Raw genomic sequence first — 23,134 nt, forward strand, 5'->3', positions numbered from 1 at the left:
TCACTTAAGCCCTTCATGAGGTTGCACTGTTTTTTTTTTTTTTTGTTTTTTATTTTACTTTATAAAATGGATTGTTTCTCAATGTATGTTTCCCATACTGATTTATCTCCTTCATATCTGGGCGATTTTTGGTTTTTTCATCCCTCTTCTTCCAAGAGCTATAACTTAAGTATTTTTCCACCAATATGGGCATATGAGGACTTGTTTTTTTTGCGGGACGAGTTGTACTTTTGAACGACACCACTCATTCTACCATAAAGTGTATTGGAAAATGAGAAATTCCAAGGAGAGAGATAAATTAATATAATATATATAGGAATGGCATACAAAAGCACCACCAATATGATAAAAAGATGCCAAAGGACACCAACAGAGGGGCAAAAAAGGAAGGAGACATGCTAATACAGCAGGGAGACAGTGAGCACCTAAATAGCCAAGGGTGTGTGGGAGTTCATACCAAAAATACAATATGCAAATTGCCTCTTCTGAGAGAAAGAGGACTTAACTCTATAGCGCCAACTGTTAGATGCCCAGAGCATGTTTCACGTGAGCTTTTTCAAAAAGGGAAGCAATGCTCATCAAGGGACCAGCAGGAAGACACGTGGAGACTGTCATTCCATATGGGTAAGTGGGATTAACCCTTTGTGATTTATATACCCGGTGGAATATGTAACATATGCCTAATTGATTGTCTCTTTTTGGTATGCACTCCCACACACCCTTGGCTATTTAGGTGCTCACTGTCTCCCTGCTGTATTAGCATGTCTCCTTCCTTTTTTGCCCCTCTGTTGGTGTTGTTTGGCATGATATATTGTAACATTGTTGTTTATGATATTTAAATAAAAATATGATTTCTTATCTTATATTGGTGGTGCTTTTGTACTCCGTTCCTCTTTGTAAATATACCTGTTTGGAGTATTCCATTTTATTCACTACTAGCTTTGGTGAATTTATATTGGGAGAGGGTTGCTTCCTCTTTCGGCCCATGTTAAAACTGCTTATTTGACTCTTGTTCAAATTCTAAGGATTTTGAAATTGCAAAAAAGGTGCAATTTCACAATTGCTTTTTGGGAGGTTTATTTACTATATACACTATATTTTAAAACTGACCAGGCAATGTGATTCCATAGGTCAGTACAAGCGTGCAGATACCAAACGTGTCTGTGTATGAAAAAAACATACTATTTTATTTTATTTTTTTTAAGGGGTGAAAAAAAAAATCGGAAATTTGTCAAAAAAATAAGTTCGCTTTTGATGCCGTTTTTTTGAGGCTTGAGCTGACTTTTTTACGAATACCATTTTGGAGTAGATCTGAGGTTTTGATAGCCTCTTATTGCACTTTATTACACTTATTGCACTTTTATGTTGGTGGAGAAAACCACGTAATCTTGGCTTTTTTTTTTTTTTCCCTTGCTAAGCTATGCACCAATCGGATTAACTTATTTTTTATTTTGAGAGACTGGACTTTTGTGAACACAGTGAAACAAAGTTGTTGTTTTTTTTTAATAGGGCAAAAAAGGAGTGATTTGAACTTTTTTTTTTTTCCCCCACTCTTAATGGTTTGTCTCATTTGGGGACTTGAAGCTACATCAATGTATAGCAAAATTCGCAATCTCCTATGAACGTCAGACACGCTTTCAAAGAAGGATCGTTATGATAGGCATAGTGATCATCAGTAGACCCCCAGCTATCATGACAACCCATTGGCAATCCGCAATCACGTCATAGTCATGCCAATGGAAACGTGGAATGACGCACCCCCTTGCTGGTGCGTGGTAAATGCCGCTGTTAGATATTGACAGCGGAGTTAACTGGTTAACAGCCACAGCTGTTAAAGGCATATGATGACTGATTAAATGTGGCCTTGGTGTGTGAGCTTGCATCAAAGGCAGGGACACGACACATGCCATCATATGTCGTGAAGGGGTTGTCCACAGTTCAACTAATTTTCATTGTAAATCCCTATTTAATGTCATAATATAAAATGATTTTCTAATCTTCTTGAATTAAAAATTCAATAACCTTCCCCACGTACAACTACACTAAGGCCATGTTTACACGCTCAGTATTTGGTCAGTATTTTACCTCAGTATTCGTAATCCAAAAACAGGAATGGAACAATCAGAGGAAAAGTATCATTGAAACACATCACCACTTCTGTATTTATCACCCACTCCTAGTTTTAGCTTACAAATGCTGATGTGAAATACTGACCAAATACTGAATGTGTGAACGTGGCCTAATTTTTTTTTTTTTTTTACACTTCCTTTTTGTTGAAAGTTTGTTTGAGAATCTCCTGGGTTGTTGTTAAACTTGTCATATGTATTATGCTTTCATCTTTTCAGATCATACAGATATGCTACACTTTGAGGTCTCCTTGCAAAAAGATTTAAGAATCTGTATTTCCTTCCAACATCCTAATGGTGGCAGTCTCTCATGTGGTATGTATCTTGTTTCTAAACCTGACAGGACCCCCATGCCCTCCAACCCACGAGCATTAGACTATTTATTGCTAAATATCATGCTTAACCAGCCCTCTATGGTGTTTAACGTCTTCTGGACATATCTGGCTCTAGAGTTGAGAAGTGTACACCTGGCTTCAGAGGAGCAATGATGTGGGCAAAGAAAGGCACTCACATGGCGATAGAAAGTTGGCAATAACGCCTATCACAGGGGCATGATAAAATGCAAGGAGGGATGACTAGCCTGGGGAAATAAATGCCCCATCGACTAGTCAAATGCCTAATAAGCATTAGAGGGCTGGTTAGCAAGGGTACTTGGCAACAAATGGTCTAATGCTAGTGGGTTGAGGGTAGAAATGAACGAATATGTTCGGAAAACAATCACCAAACAAATTCGACACGACTTTGGTACATATGGATTCATGATCGGTAACACCAGCATTTTTCTTAAAAATCTGAAAAAGTCAGCAACATTCGGTAAAAGTGCAGGAAAATAATTGCGTTGCCGCTAAAGTATTTTCAAGTAGATGATAGATACTGTGCTGCATACAGTATAATCACAGCATGACAGGTTAGACATGCATACATACATACATACATACATACATACATACATACATACATACATACATACATACATACATACATAATTTTTGCCAGAGCTGTAAGTAAGAGACCATTGGAAATCTCTAGAATGTAATCAAGAGGATGATGGGTAGTCACAAGCCATCAAAGAAAGATGATCTGCTTAAATTTTTGCGCCAGAAGCAGTATGAAAGACTGGTGGAAAGCATGCCAGGACGCATGAAAGCTGTAATTAAAAATCATGGTTATTCCACAAAATCTTGATTTCTGAACTCTTCCTGAGTTAAAACATTAGTATTGTTTCTAAATGATTATGAACTTGTTTTCTTCGCATTATTTGAGGTCTGAAAGCACTGTGTTTTTGTTTTTTTTTAATTTTGACCATTTTTCTTTGTCAGAAAAAAATACAAATATTACTGCTTGGAAATTCTGAGACAAGTTTATAGAATAAAAGAACAATTTACATTTTACTCAAAAATATACCTATAAAGGGAAAAATCAGACAAACTGAACATTTTGCAGTTGTCTCTTAATTTTTGCCAGAGCTGTCTGTCTGTCTGTCTATCTATCTATCTATCTATCTATCTATCTATCTATCTATCTATCTATCTATCTATCTATCTATCTATCTACACTCCAGTTCAAGGAAAAATTGTGGATTTTAACCCCTTAGTGACAGAGCCAAATTTTTGAAATCTGACCAATGACAAATTTACCATCATAATGTATAATGTAAGTCTGTTTTGTTTATTTATAAAAAAAAAATCAAAAATTTGAGAAAAATGTTAAATTTGCAATTTTCTAAATTTGAATGATTATCCCTTCAATCCTGATGGTCATACCACAGCAAACCATTAATAAATAACATTTCCCACATGTCGGCTTTACATCAGCACCATTTGTAAAATGTTATTTTATTTTGTTAGCATTTTAGGAGGTTTAAAAATGTAGCAGCACTTTTTCATTTTTTCAAGGAATTTTTTTTTAGGGGCTTTATCCATGTTTGAAATGACTTTAGGGGTCTCATATATTGGGAAACCCCCAAACGTGATACCATCTTAAAAACAGTACCCCCTGACATATTGAACAATGCTGTCAGGTAGTTTATTAAGGCTAGGTTCACACTGCGTTAACAGCAGTCCGTTCAACACATACGTTAACGGGCTGCTGTTAACACAAGTGCCGATGTGTCACATCGCTAGCGCAGATAGAGCTAGCAGATGCTTTATCTGCGCTAGCAGTGACGGACCCGGAAACGCTGCAGCCCACGTCCCAGGGTCCGTCACTCAATGATGGCACATGGCTAGCGCACACCCATTGTGGGCGTGCGCTAGCGATGCGTTCGACATAGAACTTAATGGCGGCGTTAACTGACTACTAGTGTTGAGCATTCCGATACCGCAAGTATCGGGTATCGGCCGATACTTAGCGGTATCGGAATTCCGATACCGAGATCCGATACTTTTGTTGTATCGGGAATCGGTATCGGGATCAATATGTGTAAAATAAAGAATTAAATAAAAAATATTGCTATACTCACCTCTCCGACGCAGCCTACACCTTACCGAGGAAACCGGCAGCCTTGTTTGCTTAAAATGCGCGCGTTTACTGCCTTCCGTGACGTCACGGCTTCTGATTGGTCGCGTGCCGCCCATGTGACCGTGACGCGACCAATCACAACAAGCCGTGACGTAATTTTCAGGTCCTGAATGCCTAATTCTAGGCATTCAGGACCTGAAAATTACGTCACGGCTTGTGATTGGTCGCGTGCCGCCCATGTGACGCGACGCGACCAATCACAAGCCGTGACGTAATTTTCAGGTCCTGAATGCCTAATTCTAGGCATTCAGGACCTGAAAATTGCGTCACGACTTGTTGTGATTGGTCGCGTCGCGGTCACATGGGCGGCACGCGACCAATCAGAAGCCGTGACGTCACGGAAGGCAGTAAACGCGCGCATTTTAAGCAAACAAGGCTGCCGGTTTCCTCGGTAAGGTGTAGGCTGCGTCGGAGAGGTGAGTATAGCAATATTTTTTATTTTAATTCTTTATTTTACACATTAATATGGATCCCAGGGCCTGAAGGAGAGTTTCCTCTCTTTCAGACCCTGGGAACCATCAGGGATACCGTCCGATACTTGAGTCCCATTGACTTGTATTGGTATCGGTATCGGATTAGATCCGATACTTTGCCGGTATCGGCCGATACTTTCCGATACCGATACTTTCAAGTATCGGACGGTATCGCTCAACACTACTGACTACGTTACACCGCGTTATGCCGCGGTGTAACGTAGTCCATCTAATGGACTGCCAAAACAAAATGTGAACCCAGCCTTACCCTTCAGGTGCTTTACAGGAATTAATGCAAAGTGGCATGACAGTCAGACACCAAGGCCACTATTTGGTCATGAATTGCCATGGCAAACATCAGGACCACACAATTGTGATCTGAGGGCACCAATTTGGATAAAGAGGAAGCCCCCACACTCTGTTTACCAATTATAACGATGTGGTCACTATTGACAGCAGCATCTAAGGGGTTAAACAGATTTGGACGGTGCAAACACTGATCGTAGCTGATACAGCAACTTGCCAGCTATAGTGTACAGCTGACAGCTGCTGGATTGTCACCTGTATGGGGGGATGCTATTCTCTTATATCTCAGGTCAGTTAAAAGACGTATTGGCTGTCATTAAGGGGTTAATCCAGCACCAAGTGGTGCAACGTTTCGACCCCGCTACACGAGGCCCCGAGGTTGGTAATGGAGAGGCCTCAATAAGACTCCCCCATTACTAACCCCATAATCGCATTGTATGAAAACAGACACCCAGAAAAAAAGTCCTTTAATTGAAACAGACTTCTTTAATAATCTTAATTAAACCATATTTACAACCTCGCACATTCCCCCGATCCCCTGGTCAAACCCAACTATATTCCTCACCTTTTCGCAGAAATGCGACCATGCAGCCTGTCATGCAGTAGATACTGAGCTCTGTGTGCTCTGTGTCTGCCTGTGAACAGCTATTCCCTGTCTGAGGGCACCGTGAGCATGAGAAAAGTTCTCTTGCTCGTGATGCAGTCAGACAAGTCCTGCGAGTTCACAGCCAGTGAACTCACTTCACCTATGTGATGTCAGCGCAAGTGCAGTGGGAATCCGTGGGCTTCATGTCACCTGACAATACAAAGGGGACATCAACCCCACAAATATGAACCCCACTTGCCACCGCTACAAGGCAAGTGGGAATAGCAGGGCAAAGCATCAGAATTGGTGCATCAAATAGATGTGCCTTTTCTGGGCGGCTGCGGGCTGCTATTTTTAAGAGGGATGGGGGTCCATATCCATAGTCCCTTACGAGCCTAAGAACACCAACCCCCAGCTGTCTGCTTTAGCAAGGCTGGTTGTCAAAAATAGGGGGACCTCATGACATCATTTTTTTAAATTATTTATTTAAATAAAAAATACAGCATGGGCACCCCTCTATTCTTGATAACCAGCCTCACTGAAGCTGACAGCTGAGGGTTGCAGCTGGCTGGGTATCAAAAATACAGGGGAACCAACACAAGTTTTTTTTTTTTTGTTTTTTTTTTCTTTATTTACAGCAGAGGAGCGGCTGATGAATACTCCCATCCACTGCTTCTGCCCTCATTGTTATTAGTGGCAGTAGGTGTCAGCAGTACAGGGCACCTGACTGATGGGGGTGGGTCCGACTTAAATAACAATTTGAGCGGGAAGGCAGGACCCTTGGCGGGGACCGAGCTTGTGAGTAGTAAGACGTTAACTCCCTCTTCACGGACCCACGCCCGCTAGCTCTGCCTATGCCCCCAGCTAGCCGGACTGTCGACGTGTCCTACCCTCTGCAGAAAATAGCAAAATCTATACTAAATGTGTAAATTCAGCAGATATATCCACCAATTGATAACAAGATAAACAGCAGAAATGGACTAAAACGTAACTTTTACTCGTATTAAATAGATAAAAGTAAAAACAATGTCACCCAAAGTGTTATAAAAAATGGGGTAGGGTCCCACCATGAGACCTAACCAAAAACCCCAATTAGGATTCAAAACAACTCCGCCTGCATTAGTACTTGCGGAGTGAACGCTGACCAAAGTATGGTTAAAGCCACAACTACCAAAATCATTTACACATGAGTGGCAGGGCCATACTACATACAGATGGTTACATGCAAGAAAATTATCACTATTTTTTAAAAAAATGCAGCAAAGGTATTGCTAGTGATTAACACAGTAGAACGGTAAAGGAACAATCTCACCGGTTTCAAGATGAATGGGCAGGAGCACCGGAAAGCCTCTGGTCAGGGAGTAATCCTGATCTTGATAAGTAGGGACGACAATACCCTGTCATTCCCTATGGGGCTACAAATAAACTAACCCCAGAGCTCCCGCCCTTACAAGGGCAGTCCACAGCTACCCCTGCAATAACATGCCCTGCACTCTCCCTGTAGTCAGTCCCGACGCATTTCCTCCAAGCCAATCATCAGGGGACCTGCTTGTGCAGAGAGATGAGTGCCTACGTGCTCAAAAAGGGAGACAAATGGTGCTGCCACCCCCTATGCTGTCTTGTCGACGTGTCCTACCCTCTGCTCAAAGAGACTTCCTCACCGGGCAGTGATCAGGATAGAGTATGGACCTTCGCTCCATTCACCACCACGGAGGCACCCCTTAGTCTGCTGGACTGTGTTCTCCTACTGCAGCCTTGCTCATTGAATTCTCTGCTTCTTCTTCTGTGTCGCCGACCATCACCTCTACCTCACAGTGCGCACGGATCAGGAGATGGCGTGCCGAAGAACCCGGAGGATTCGTCATCGCAAGGAGAAAGTGCATTGTTCATCTGCAAGACCGGATCGGAGACATCTCGCTCTGCCGAGGGATCTTCCAGCCACCTTCCTCCAGCGCACAGAGACTGATAAGTTAACCTGTTACATTCTTTTGCATTTGACTTTTCTCTCATCCTCCAATCACATCCTTTACACCTCTGCTTGTATAATTACTGCTCCTATATATATATATATATATATATATATATATATATATATATATATATATATATATATAAGAACCTGTTAACCCTTGCTCAGTCTCCTGTGTGTCACTGCATCCTACGCACCTGCTAGCATCCTACAAGTAGAGTAGTGGGCAGGATATAGTCTAATAGAATGCAGGTGGCAGACCAAGCAGTTGGGGGTGGCCCCAACACTAGCCTTTCTTTGGGGGCCATACTGAGCAATTTGCCCAAGTTCACTGGGAACAACGCTATGCTTTGGAGCTGGACTGAGCGACTTAGAGGCATGATGAGAATTCACCTCATTACCCCTGCGCTGGAGGCTGAGGTGGCTATTATGGCTCTGGACGGAAAAGCCAGGGATTCAGTAATGTTACAGACCCCACGAGACCGGGATACCTTTAATAAGGTGCTACAGATCTTAGAGTAGACACACTGGGACACCACAGATGTAGGGGAACTGAGAAGACGACTTTTTTAGTAGGATGCAGAAGGAGGGCGAGACCATGGCTCAATATGCCTTGCAAGAGCTACACATCGCCTGCAGACGTTACACCGGTTGGTCCAGACCAGGTTATAGGAGCTAGAGCATGTGGAGCGCCCCCACTGCCGCAGGGCCGAGGGGTACCCGGTACCGGGCCTCTGAGTCTCTGTTCTGGGGTTGTCACGGTGGCTAGACCCGGTCTGTGACCCTGCTGAGGGGCGTTCAATGAAAGGTGTGGATGGTGATGATGATATGGTGCGGTGCGGGTCGCAGTAAATAACAAGGCACCAGGTTGCAGTCTCTTTACCTTTTTACTGAAGGTTTGGAGGTACCCCATCCAGAGCACTGTTAACAGGGCTGGCTGAGACCGGCCGGTCCAATGGCACATCCGGAGTTCCCTTTGCAGGTGGGAATCAGTGTCTACCTTCTAGCGCCTGTGTGTTGTAGTCCTTCCCTGCTGAACACCCCAGGATAGTCCTCACAACTGATTGTCTGTCTCTGATGTTCGTTCTCTCTGTCCCCCAGATGATATGGTTAGGACGCACCCGTATGACGGCGTAGGCCTGGAGTTCTTCCGGGACCCTAGAGTCGCCCCTCTCCCACAGTTGCCTCCGTTGTCTGCTTAGGTGATTTTGGGTGAGACAGACAACCTATAATTGGCTGTCCTGCCGTGGTTTGAAGTAATGCTTAAAGTCTCTTACTTTTTTGGCCTTCCGGCCACCGACTGTTTGTGCCTCAGAAGGATGTTGCCTCGATCTTACAGCACGACTCCTTCTGGTCCTATCGCCTCTTTGCTGTATTCCCGTTTTCTCACTTTTTGTCCTTTCTTAGGAATCTGTCAGGTTCCCATCCCTGACAGGTCCTCTCTAGCTCTTCCCAGTTACTTCTCCCCGTCTTCCTGTCCAACCCCCAGTTTTACCAGAGTGTGAGGAGTGGCCTACTAGATAGAACCACTCCCCCTGGTGGCCGGAGTGTGAAGTGTAGTGTGAGTGTTACCTGGTCAGGTGAACTCCTTTAGTGCAGTCAGACGTAACATCACTCCCCTTAGTGGCAGAGCGACATTACTGCAACGACCAGGACTCTGGGACGCTGCACATGCAGAGAGAACCTCATCCAGAGCAACAGAGTTTCGAGCTGGAGATCGCATCTTGGTGCGGGAGAAACGCCCTCAAGACAAGCTGGAAAATTGTTGGGAGAAAGACCTGTATCGGGTGAAGAGAAGAGTTAGTCCAGAGGGACCGGTCTACGAAGTTCAATCTGAAGGAAAAGAAGATGCCCCCACTCGAATTCTTCATCGAAATATGCTCCGACCCTGCTTTGTCCAAGAACCCTGTTTGCGTAGAAGAGAAACCCGAGGCTCCTGAAATGGTCCATATGCCGGTAGAAGCAGAGGACGAAGAAGGGGGTGAAGGATTAAGCTCTGAGACGTTGGAACCAGAGGATGCAAGCTCCCCCATGGGTCTTCCCCCTCAGCCAGATTCGGCCCCACTACTTCTTCTGAACTGAGATGCTCTGAGCGAACAACAGCTGGCTAACCTCCCAATCGCTATGACTAAGAGAATTTTGTCTGGCAACTAGTGTTGAGCATTCCGATACCGCAAGTATCGGGTATCGGCCGATACTTGCGGGTATCGGAATTCCGATACCGAGATCCGATACTTTTGTGGTATCGGGTATCGGTATCGAAACAACATTAATGTGTAAAAGAAAGAATTAAAATAAAAAATATTGCTATACTCACCTCTCCGACGCAGCCTGGACCTTACCGAGGGAACCGGCAGCGTTCTTTGCTTAAAATGCGCGCGTTTACTGCCTTCCGTGACGTCACGGCTTGTGATTGGTCGCGTGCCGCCCATGTGGCCGCGACGCGACCAATCACAGCAAGCCATGACGTAATTTCAGGTCCTGAATGCCTAATTCTGCATTCAGGACCTGAAAATTACGTCACGGCTTGCTGTGATTGGTCGCGTCGCGGTCACATGGGTGGCACGCAACCAATCACAAGCCGTGATGTAATTTTAAAATGCGCGTGTTTCCTGCCTCCCGTGACGTCACGGCTTGTGATTGGTCGCGTCGCCCATTTGACCGCGACGCGACCAATCACAAGCCGTAACGTAATTTTCAAATCCTGAATGCCTAGAATTAGGCATTCAGGACCTGAAAATTACGTCACGGCTTGCTGTGATTGGTCGCGTGCCGCCCATGTGGCCGCGACGCGACCAATCACAAGCCGTGACATCACGGAAGGCAGTAAACGCACGCATTTTAAGCAAAGAACGCTGCCGGTTCCCTCGGTAAGGTCCAGGCTGCGTCGGAGAGGTGAGTATAGCAATATTTTTTATTTTAATTCTTTCTTTTACACATTAATATGGATCCCAGGGCCTGAAGGAGAGTTTCCTCTCCTTCAGACCCTGGGAACCATCAGGGATACCGTCCGATACTGGAGTCCCATTGACTTGTATTGGTATCGGGTATCGGTATCGGATTAGATCCGATACTTTGCCGGTATCGGCCGATACTTTCCGATACCGATACTTTCAAGTATCTGACGGTATCGCTCAACACTACTGGCAACAATTCGCACAGAAAAAGAGAAGACAGCCATACACTTCTTGAAGAGTATCGCCCCTGGAATGGGGAGGAAAGAGAGCGGGGGAGTGTAGGGAGGAGAGCCAAGTTAATGGTCTTTCCTGTGTGTCTGGGCCAGAACGTCAGGGCTGTCACCAGTGGTGCAGGGGGAAGAGATTGCTGACCGCAGCAGTACAAGGCACCTGACTGATGGGGGCGGGTCCGACTAGCAATTTGAGAGGAAAGGCGTCTTGGCGAGGACCAAGCTTGTGAATAGTAAGACGGTTAACTCCTTCTTCACGGACCAACGCCCGCTAGCTGTGCCTATACCCCCAGACTGCTGATGCATCCTACCCTCAGCCCAGAGAGACTTCCTCACCAGGTGGTGACCAGGATAGAGTACAGACCTTCGCTCAACTCAACACCGCGGAGGCACCGCTTAGTCCTATCCTTGCAGTGCCTGTGGATCGTTCTCCTAAGTTCGTGGGGTACTATGTACTGTGTCCTTTGGTTCACAGGGGGATGTCACGGTGGCTGACCCGGTCCGTGGCCCTGGGACGTCCGTATAAAAGGGAAAAGTCTTTAAAGGGATAAAGTTTATGTTCATGACGCCACCTGTGGTATTCGGTCAGGGTGACCAATGCTGCTTTAAGGGGTCTGCTGGGGTGATGTTATGGCAGCTAGATGGTATACCTTCCCACAGGTGAAGTATGTCCCCAGGGCTTCCCAGTATGTAGATGGTGGTATGGTGAGAGGCGCAAAGAAGAACGAGGACACAAGGTTGCACTTTCTTTACCTTTACTGAAGACTTCAGCATCCACAGTCCAGGGCACCAGATCACGAGGCAGGCCAGTTTGGAGGCAAGTCCAGAGTTCCCTTGTCCAGGTGGAAATCAGTAGCCTTCCTTTGCGCTGCGGTGTTGTAGTCCCTTACTACCTATGGTTTCACATAAGGGTCTCACAGATGCGATGTTTCACTCTCTCTGTCCCCCATATAGGATAGGACAAAACCCATATTACTGGTGACTTAAGCCTGTTTATAGGGTCTCTTAGATAACCCGGCTCTGTAGGTGCACCGTGCCTCCTGGGTGTAGGTGCGGACAGGTAACCTGCAATTAGCTGTCCTGCCGGTCTCTGAAATAAGGCGTAGAGGTCCTTACTCCCTCGGTGTTCCGGCTCCCGGGATTTTGCACCTCAGAAGGAGGCAGCCTGAGCGGGGCTAGTCCCCTTCTGGTATCCTCTTCTTTGCTTCGACTTCCTTCACGCTCGCTGTAATACAATTCTGCCTTTCAATGTCTTTCTGGGAGCTGCAGCTCTGAGGGCATGCATGGCTTCTTTAACCTCCCATCTTCCTCAGACTCTGGTCTGGAACTCCCTCCAGAACTCTTGTCTGGAGCTCTGTCAGGAACTGAAAATAAATATATATATATTTATTATATATAATAAATTGGAGCAGAAGCTCCCCAAGAGGAAAGAAATACCACTGGGGCGCCGCACCTGCTGAGGAGTGACCTGTGGCTGTGTACGCTGGACTGTGTGCACCTACTGCTGCCTTGCTCACTGAACTCTGTGTTTCTTCTTCTGTGCTGTCAACTATCACCTCTGCCTCTCCATGCATACGGATCAGGAGATTGCATGCCGAAGAGCCCGGAGGTTTCGTCGTCGCAAGAAGCAAGTGCATCGCTCATCTGTGGGACCAGATCGGAGACATCTCGCGCCGCCGAGGGATCTTCCAGCCACCTTCCTTCAGCGCACAGAGACTGATAAGTTAACCTGTTACGTTCTATTGCATTTGACTTTCCCCCATCCTCCAATCACATCCTTTACCCCTCTGCTTGTATAATTACTGCTCCTATATATAAAGAACCTGTTAACCTTTGCTCTGTCTCCAGCGGGGGGGGGGGCTGTAGGAACGCAGTTAAACGAAAGCTCCCCATGACTGCGTTGCCAAGGGGACTGGGGGAGCATCGTTTAAAAATAAAGTGAGGGCAGTGGGGATTGGTTCTAGGGGGAAAGAAGAAAGGGGTGGTCTGTAGCTTGTAGGGCCTGTGGGGGCCTGTGGGGAAAAGTGCGGGAAAGGGGGGCATTACCTTGTTAGTCAGCAGAGAGTGAAGATGGGCACGATGTCCTCTGTGAAAGCCATTTTGGGGCAGTTGCGGGAGATGGCGCGGTCCCGGCATGGTGGCTGGCTGGAGGAACAGCTGGCATCTTTACTGGGTGGCCCCGGTGTCCAGGGGACCAGATCCAGGAGGACCCGTACCCCGGAGCGTTTGTCCCCGGAGCTGGGAGCGCGCGGCAGACGCAGGCCACGGAGCCCCTCTCGGGACCCTGCGGAGGGCGCAGGCCGCGGGTCACCAACCCGCCTTGGCCCGCCCTACGGCAGGAATCCTCTGGCGATCAGGAGCAGCAGCGGTGCAGGCCCGAAGTGAGGCGCCGGCCGCACCAGAAGTACCGGCAGTGGATCCGGTTCAAAGGCCAAACATGGCGGCGGTGAGCAGGAGCATTACCCGGCGCGGAGCTGCACGCGCGGTGGCGCCAGCGACGGCGACGACAAGGAGCCTTTAGGGAGCAGTGGTGGTGCGGAGGGTCGGCAGCGATGGCAGCAGTGGTTCGGCGGCGGGTATCCCGGGGTCTGACACACCCCAGGTGCCTGGCTGGACCGGCGTTTCGAGAGGCAGGGCGATGGACAGGCATATCTCAACCCCTCAGCCTGGCCCAGTTCGGAGGGGCCGCAGTTCGGCAGAGGCTGTGGCTCGTGGCAGGGCCGAGCAGGAAGACAGGCCTGGAGACGTGCTGGCAGCCGCCAGGTCCAGGTCGCCCAGAAGGTCGAGGGAAAGGTCCGCTTCTTCTGCTCCAGTCCCCCTGGTGACGAGGAGGCCAGGGTCGCGGGCCTGGAGCAACACAGCAGCGCGGAGGATTCCGGATCCGGGAGTGACCCACGCAACTTCGGTGATCGCACGGCTGGCGGGGACACAGCACCTGCGCAGCTTCGGGAGTATGAGGCTGATTCTTTTGCGGTGATGGATAGTGGAGTTCGGTCTGGGGATAGCTGGTATGGGGGGGTCGATTTGGCAGGGAGAGGAGGGGCTAGCACTGTTGGGGTTCCGGGGGGTCAGGGAGCATTTGGCGGTTATGTCTCAGATTTTGAGGAGATTGGATGGGGGGGCCTTGATAGTGCGCGGTCATCTCCGGTAGGTGCATGGTTGCCTGCGTCTGGCCAGGGTGCAGGAGTGGTTGTGGGGTCTGATGGAGCGAGTGGCGTTAAGCAAGCGTCGGCGGCAGGGGTGTCGGTTCAAATGGAAAAGGACAAAGGGGATACTATTAAATTGGATGATAGAGCTAAGGGAGAGGTTTATGTATGTTTTGAGGGGCCGTTAGGGGCTCATTTAAAGAGAGAAAAATAAAAGAAAAAATTTGGAAAGATGAATATGTGGAGATTTTCTCCCTCCTGCCTTTGGAGAAGTTTAATTTAGACAAGGGTAAGAATGAGGATAGTAAAAAGGAGGAGGAAGAAAAGAGACGCTGGCGATTAATACCGCAGACGTTTGTGAATTGGCAGCAGGCGTTTTCAATTTTGGCAAGTGTTATCGGGGAAAAGTTTCCTGAGAACTGTTCGGGCCTGTTTTGCTACTTGGATGCTATAGGGGAGGCATAAAGGGCGTACGGGGGCCAGGCTTGGCTATGGTATGATGAGCAGTTTCGGCAAAGGAAGGCGGTCAGGCCTGAGATAAAATTGGATCAAAAAGATATAGGGTTGTGGTTGAAAGTTATGGCTCCAACGAGGTTTGGGCAGTCCTTTCATGGGGGGGGAGGGAGTAGCGGTCAGCAGTCGGGACAAGGAGTTGGGGGACAGGGGTCACAAGGGGCTAAGGACAAAACAGGGACGTGTTGGCAGTGCCGTGACGGCCAATGCAAATTTGGCAGTACATGCAAGTTCAAGCATGTATGTTCTCACTGCAGCGGGGCCTCACATGGAGCCGCCAAATGTTTTAAAAAAGCAAGGGGTAAACCAGCAGTGGGTGGCGGTCAAGGGGGTGACTCTGGTGAAGGTTCAAAGGATGGCCCCTTATCTAAGTAGGTATCCAGATCAGGAAAAGGCGAGGCTACTGTGGGACGGTTTTTCTGAGGGTTTTCGGATTCCCCATCCGGCTCATACTATCCCTTTTTCAAAAAAGAATTTGAGGTCGGCTAATTTACGGGCGGACGTAGTTACGGCTAAATTGGCGAAGGAGGTTGAGTTAGGGCGTATGGCGGGGCTGTTTAGTGTTTTACCGATGGAAGGGGTGGTTGTTTCGCCTCTTGGGGTTGTCCCTAAAAAAGAGCCTAATAAGTTTCGTTTGATCCAGCATCTGTCGTATCCGAAGGGCCAGTCAGTTACTCATGGCATCGCTGAGGAGCTTTGTTCTGTGGTATATACTTCTTTTGATGCCGAGGTACAATGGGTGCGTAGGTATGGAGCTGGCGCGTTAATGGCTAAGACAGATGTTGAGTCGGCTTTCCGATTGCTTCCGGTTCACCCCGATAGTATCCCGTTGTTAGGATGTTTTTGGAACGGGGGGGGGTTTATTTGGATAGGTGTTTGCCTATGGGTTGTTTGATTTCATGCTCACTGTTTGAGTCCTTTAGTACTTTTCTTGAGTGGGTTGTTCGGGATGTTTCCCAGGTTTCATCTGTCATCCACTACTTGGATGATTTTTTGTTTGTCGGCCCGCCAGATTCTTTGTTGTGTGGAAATTTGTTGGCTAGCATGGAATGGGTGGCAGGACAGTTTGGTGTGCCTTTGGCGCGGGAAAAAACGGAGGGCCCGTGCACGGTTTTGAGTTTTCTGGGTATTCTCATAGACTCGGAGAGGATGGAGTGCAGGTTACCTGAGGAGAAGTTGTTGGCTTTACGGCAGGAGGTGCTGAGATGTGAAAAGTTGTGCAAGGTTACGTTAAGAGTTGCAGTCGCTGTTGGGGCGTTTGAATTTTGCGTGCCGTATCATGCCTATGGGCAGAATATTTTGTAGGAGATTGTCCAGGGCGACTGCGGGAGTGCGGTCCGCACATCATTTCATACGTTTGAATAAGGAGCATAGGGAGGATTTAGTCATCTGGCGGCATTTTTTGGATAATTATAACGGCCGGGCTTTGATTCAACAGGAAGATTTGAATGATTTTGATTGCAAAATTTTTACGGACGCAGCTGGCAGTGTTGGCTATGGGGTCTATTGTGCAGGAAAATGGAGTGTTGGCGGATGGCCTGATTGGTGGTGTGCATCTGGTTTAACTAAAAATTTGGCGTTGCTTGAGCTTTTTCCAATTGTGGTTTCGGTGTTTATTTGGGGTCGTACGTTCCAGCATAGGCGGGTACGTTTCCATTGCGATAATTTGAGCGTGGTGGCGGTGATTAATAGTCTTTCTTCTTCCTCTCCCCCGGTAATCAGACTGCTTCGGGAGTTAGTTTTGCGGTGCCTGGAGTTGAATACTTGGATTTCAGCGGTACATGTTCCTGGCGTTCAAAACTATAGCTGATGCTTTGTCTCGTTTGCAGTGGGAGCGTTTTCGGGAGTTCGCTCCAGAAGCGGAGGATGCAGGAACAACATGCCCTTCTCATTTGTGGCGGATTGTTGCGGACGAGGAGGTCGGTTGATACAGGCCTCGGTGTCGGGAAGGACGTGGTCAGGTTACGAATCAGCATGGCATATGTGGGAAGGGTGGTTGGAACAGTTGGGTTCGGTTGAATCAGATGGTGACAAGGTGATGGCGATTTTGCTTTTGATTGGGTCGGCGGAGGAATGGGGTTGGTCGGTGTCAAAGCTGAATAAATTTATAGCTGGTTTGGCTTTTGGTTTTAAGCTTCAGGGTTCCGTGGATGTTACTAAGGATCGGCAGGCGTTAAAAGGTTTTCGGAAGGGTTCGTCAACTTGCAATGCGCGTCATCTTTTGGGACGTTGGAGCATTTGGGGGAGGCGTTGGGGGGACGTTGTAGTTCTCATTTCGAGGCTGTTTTGTTTTGCTTGGTGTTTTCATTGGCCTTTGAGACTCGGACAGTTGGTGTCCCCTAATCGGTTTAAAGCGGGGGGTTTGTTAGCAGAGGATGTAGAATTTTGGGCTGGTGGAATCGCCTTTTGGATTAGGCGGTCAAAGACCGATCAGTTGGGTAAAGGAAAACGTGTGGTTTTAGGGAAGGTGGTTTGGGGTTTGATGTGCCCTCATCGGTGTTTGGAGGATTATTGGGGTTTGTGGCCTGACAGGTCTGGCCCACTTTTACGGCACCGACAAGGTGAGTTTTTGTCGCGGTTTCAGTTCACGGTGGTATTGAGAAAAGGGCTGACATCGTTAGGCCTTGACCCATATTCCTTTGGGTCACACTCGTTTTGAATTGGGGCGGCATCTGAGGCTGCTGGTTTGGGTTTGGGGCCGGAAGTTATTCGGCGTATTGGCAGGTGGTCGTCTAATCGGTATTTGTTTTATGTTCGACATTGATGTTGGTTACTTGTTTGGTGGGTATTGTTGTTGTATTTTGCAGGTCGGACCCCACTGCTGGCCTGGATATTTGGACACTCTATTGTGCATTGAGGTGCGATTTGTGCTGATGGTAGGCAACTGGGTTTTAAGAGAGATGCGGTGGTGGTCCGATGGTTGGGTTTTCGGGGCATGTTGTGGTGCAGGATACTATTTGCCCACGCTGCTAGTTTGGATCGTTCCCCGGACATTGTTGTGGTGCATTTGGGTGGGAATGATTTGGGGTCTAAGCCGGTACGAGAGTTGATTCGGGATATCCGTTTTGATTTTTTGAGATTGTGGGTATCCTTTCCAGGGATGGTGACGGTTTGGTCTGACATCGTGCCCAGGAAAACGTGGAGGGTGGTAAGTTCCCTTTAGGGGATCAATAGGGCCCGGGTGAAGCTGAACAGGGCCGTGGCAAGCTCCCGGAATGGGGGTGTGGCAGTTCGGCATTTTGAATTGGAGGCTGGTGTGGGAAATTTTTGGAGGCATGATGGCGTTCATTTGAACGATATTGGTCTGGACTTGTGGATGTTGGCCATACAGGAAGGTGTTGAGAGAGCCATGGCGGTGGTGGGGCACTCTCGCGAGCCTGAGGTGTTCAGTGCTGCTCGTGGTTGGCGGGGGGCAGGGTTCTTGGAGTTGGTGTTTTATGGGGCTGATCTGGCTTTGGTTTACTGGCTCTGGACGGGGAGTTTACCTCGGGAGCTTTGGGGTTTGTTTGCCTGGAAAACGGGTTACATGGTGCCCTTGAGCTGGTGGTTACGGCTGAGGGTAAAGAAGGTTTTCATTTTAAAAGTTGGTTTGGGCTTTTGCCTATTAGGTGCCAGATTTATTAGCTCCAAGAACCCTCCCCTCAAGTTTTTATACAAATGTATAAATGGTGTTATTTATGTTTGTTTTGTTAATAAAATGGCCGCTGTGGCCAAATTATCCAAAGAAATAATTTGTCATGTCTTAATTGAGGTTAAGAAATATATCTTGGGGGGGAATGTGGTCGAGGGTAGGTATTATGCGGCATCTCGAAGGACCAATCTTGGGATACGCAGTCATGTGTGTCACTGCTTCCTACCCACCTGCTAGCATCCTACAGTTGAGACACGAGAGTGAATGATTTATTTATTTGGGAGGTGGGATAAGACTACAACATTTTAAATATTGATATACAGATTGCCTATTTATCATATAATGTATTAAATGTGATAAAGCTGTTTTGAAAGTACAATGGTCATTTAAACTGTTTACAATTGGTGATATTCATCTGCTCGGTTTATTAGTGACAATAGTAAAACCGATCAACAAAGGGTCATTATATGCAAAGAAATCTGCATACAACATCTATTCATCTTCCAACCATACTAGTTGTGCCTTTTGCAATATTATGCAATAATTTTCTTCCATCAAAACAGAAGCGGATCTAGGTTTTCCTGCACCAAGAGCAAAATTCGGGTGAGCAGTGCACAAGCTTTGCCAGAAGTGTAAATCTGACAGTGCCAGAAGTGTTAATGGGCAAAACCTATTGAATCCTGCATTTACCTAAGGTTAACCAGGGCAGTTCGATAAACATGATCTGTCCTAGGTTTGGACATGTTTGGTGCAATAGAGCTCTCGGGACACTGTTAGTATCGGTCACCCTTTCTAACAACCACCTTACCTGGTCCTGGAGGATGACATCACATAGTTGCTGCCGGAAAGTGGTGTGGAAGCGGAGTGAGAGGATCGGAGCTCAGAGCACTGACACTCTGCTCACACTCGCAGCAGAGCTGGAGTCGAGTGTTATTGGCATCTCTCATCAGATGTGATACACTAGTGTGACCCCGGCCTTATTCTAGAATCTGTGTGGCCCCTGTTAAGCGATGTCCTTCTTTTCAGAAGTGCACAAAACTGTAGCCGTCCACGATTTTATGCACGTCTAAAAGGATGGACACCGCCGGATCATAGGTCCGACGGCGTCCACAGTGACTCCATCTGCCTCATTATAGGAAATGTTTCGGCAGCGGTTCCGTCTGAATTGTATATGTCAGAGATTTATATGTAAATCCTGGTGGAAATGCATCATAACTGTCAGTGCTGCACTGACCGATGTCTCTTAGACTTTGCTCCTGGCATAGTCTAACAAGGCCTTCATGGCTGACAGACCCGGAGATCGTCATAACTACTTTGGGTTGCCATGGCAATAATTGGACCCTTATGATGACGTTGCGGGGCGCTGATTGGAACGAAGAGGGAGCCATCGCCTTCTAACAGCCTTCTAAATGCTGCGATTGCTATCAATTGCAGCATTTAGGGGGTTAAATGGCCCCGAGGCATGCAGTCACTGCTCCTGGTCGTGACAGTCGGAGCTCAGCTATTACATAAACAGAACTCCTTGTGGCGATCGCGTGGATACAGCTCCTGTACCCCACACAATCGTCATGACTTACCCATAAGTAAAAGGTCTGGAACCCCTATCCAACCATGATGTATTGGTATGTCAAAGGTCATGAAGGGGTTAAATCTGCCATACAGTTCCAGAGATATGGGCCTTTTTATTTGGTGCTAATTTCTATGGCCTTTACAGAGGAGGCATTGGTCACAGGATTCTCTGGGATGTCTTCAGGCTGCTTTGCATTATTTTGTTTTGTGCAGTACACCTTTGGTAAAGCCAAGAAAAAAATACTAGTAAAGAAAAAATGGCCACATCTCTGGAACAATAATGGTGAATTAAAAAAACAAAATAAACAGAATAATCAGGGGAAGCATCGGGGGGGAAGGGAGCAAAAACTTTCATTTAACTTGGTGACCGGTCTTCTTTAACTATAAATACAACATTCAATTATACGTAGGTTTAAAATTGAGAAATGCAAAAAAAATGACATTGAGACCATTGTACTTGATATTCTTCTATCGAGCTTGACCTGTGAAAAGTAACCTTTCACATGTTTCTATAGTTGTCGTTGATGTCTTGAGTCACAGGAAATTGATGTGCAGCCTCTACACTAACCCATCAGACCCACCTTCACCTTGCAACACTGAATTCATCATGAAAGTTCTAGAAAGGTAACTACATACTATTTTGTGGCCATCCCATTCTACAATTTTCAGGTACAAGCATCATTGTAATATCAAATAGTTAGTCTATGGCACTGAGCAAAATGATGATTGATTGGGGTCTCCACTGTCAATACTCTTCTGATCTGCACTTTGTCTAATAGGTGGATAATAAATGCTTCAATATGTATCCGCTTCATACAGAAATTTCAATGGTTATACATTGTGGGATATGGCCAGCATATGCCATAACATGATCAAAGTTTTCTCAATGTGACATTGTTTATTTATAGATATTCCAATGTCAAAATTTAATTCTATAGAAATGATGAAAAAATAACTGATTAATTGTAAGCAAGCCATGAATTATCTCATTTTCTTTCTCAGTTGCATGTCAATTCCCTTAACAATGAGGGCTATCTTTAGGAAGATGCAGGAAATTAAAGGTTCTGAAAACATGGATATAATATGTGCTACCATGAACAATATTCTGCCCCCACTTTGTTCAGAATACCAAAAAGAAGCTGAAATTGAACAACCACATGATGACATAACACAAGATGCAGGGCCATCCTTTACGAATATCCCCAATAATGAGGACTATGATCTCAATGAGGGTGTGTTAACTATCGTAAAGAAGACGCAGGAAATGAAAGCGTCCAAACACATGGAGATAAAATGTGCAATCATGGACAATGAATACCAAGAAGAGGCTGAAATTGACCAACCACATGACATGGGACAAGATGCAGGGCCAACCTTTACGAATATCCCCAAAAATGAGGACTATGATAAAAATGAGGGTATTTTAACTATCTTTAAGAAGACTCATCAAATTAAAGCTTCCAAACATATGGAGATAAAATGTGCAACCATGGACAATGGATACCAAGAAGAGGCTGAAATTGAACAACCACATGACATGGGACAAAATGCAGGGCCAACCTTTACGAATATCCCCAAAAATGAGGACTATGATAATAATGAGGGTATGTTAACTATCTTTAAGAAGACGCAGGAAATTAAAGCTTCCACACATATGGAGATAAAATGTGCAACCATGGACAATGAATACCAAGAAGAGGCTGAAATTGAGCAACCACATGACATGGCACAAGATGCAGGGCCAACCTTCACAAATATCCCCAAAAATGAGGACAATGATAATAATGAGGTTATGTTAACTATCTTTAAGAAGACGCAGGAAATAAAAGCTTCCAAACATATGGAGATAAAATGTGCAACCAAGGACAATGAACACCATGAAGAGGCTGAAATTGAACAGCGACATGACATGGCACAAGATGCAGGGCCAACCTTTACAAATATCCCCAACAATGAGGACTATGATCATAATGAGGGTATATTTCATGATGATGAAGATGGTGGTAGTGTACATTCAGGTGACTTGCATGGATCTAGTTCCTCTCAAACTGTAGAACTAAATTCCAGCTACACAGGAGAAGACCTCTATTATCACCATTCCGAAATCAGTTCTAGTTTAATAGAGGAACATAACTCTAGTGTTGTTGAGGAATCTTATTCTAGTGTTTCTGAAGAACCAAGTTCCAGCATTATACAGGAACTCAGTCCTATTATGCATGAAGTTTCAAGCTCCAATGAAGCTGAGGATCCAAATTCCAGTATTGCCGACGATCTGAGTTTAAGTATTACAGAAGAGCTCAACTCAAGTGTTTCAGGAGTAGTGGTGCAAGGATGCATGTCTGAGCATGAAATGGATGATAGCTGTTAATATCAAATAAACTATGAAATGGAACTCTTTGCATGATAAATGACACTTGTTGTGTTGTGTGTTTCTGCTGCACCCAAAAAAGTAAAAGTCAAATTAAGGCTTAGAAGGGAATATGTCATGTTGAAAATGGTATTTGATTTGCAGGCAGCATGGTATAGAGCAGGAGGAGCTGATCTGATTGATATACATTTTGTTGGTAAAGTATCCGTAAAACATTTTGTTTTAGTCACACAAATCCATGTCATTTTTATGCATGAGTCCAGGGGTGGTCCTAATCAGTAATGGACAGTATTCTCTATGTCTGTGCATGCAGCGATATCGGTCAGCCACCGAATAGAACCAGCCACCGGACTCGTATGTAAACAAACACCAGGCACTTCAATGAATAAAATCTGAGTTATAAGGGATTGTTTGAAAAGATTCAGTATATTATTTGCCTCCGCTTCTCCTTCTCTATCCCATGCTTTCCACAGATTGTACTGCATGTGATTGACACGTTCTCTTTCAGGGCCACTTACACAGTGAAACAATTGCTCAAATAACCATTTGATATTCCCAGATGCTGTTCGTAAAGTACAGTAATCTCATAAAAGATGCAATACAATTCGGATGATTTCCAAATGACACATTGCTTGTTGGCAGCATATCCATTTAATTTATGTAAAGCAGGGGTGGGGAATCTTTTTTTTTTTTTTTTTTTTTTTTTTTCCTGCCAAGGGCCATTTGGATGTTTATGCCAT

General features: G+C 46.0%; 1 protein-coding gene across 1 annotated transcript in view; it reads left to right on the forward strand.

Moving 5' to 3' along the window:
• The window catches only part of LOC143782098 (mediator of RNA polymerase II transcription subunit 1-like), a 108,191-nt gene extending 85,688 nt beyond the window's left edge, over positions 1-22,503 (forward strand). The window contains exons 15-17 of the mRNA XM_077269212.1: positions 2,346-2,441; positions 20,542-20,650; positions 21,029-22,503. Coding sequence (XP_077125327.1) covers positions 2,346-2,441; positions 20,542-20,650; positions 21,029-22,394 — 1,571 coding nt within the window. The 3' untranslated portion in view covers positions 22,395-22,503. The remainder of the gene's footprint in view (positions 1-2,345; positions 2,442-20,541; positions 20,651-21,028) is intronic.
• Positions 22,504-23,134: the final 631 nt, after the last annotated feature.

This window comes from Ranitomeya variabilis, chromosome 6, assembly GCF_051348905.1.
Source record: "Ranitomeya variabilis isolate aRanVar5 chromosome 6, aRanVar5.hap1, whole genome shotgun sequence".
NCBI lineage: Eukaryota > Metazoa > Chordata > Amphibia > Anura > Dendrobatidae > Ranitomeya > Ranitomeya variabilis.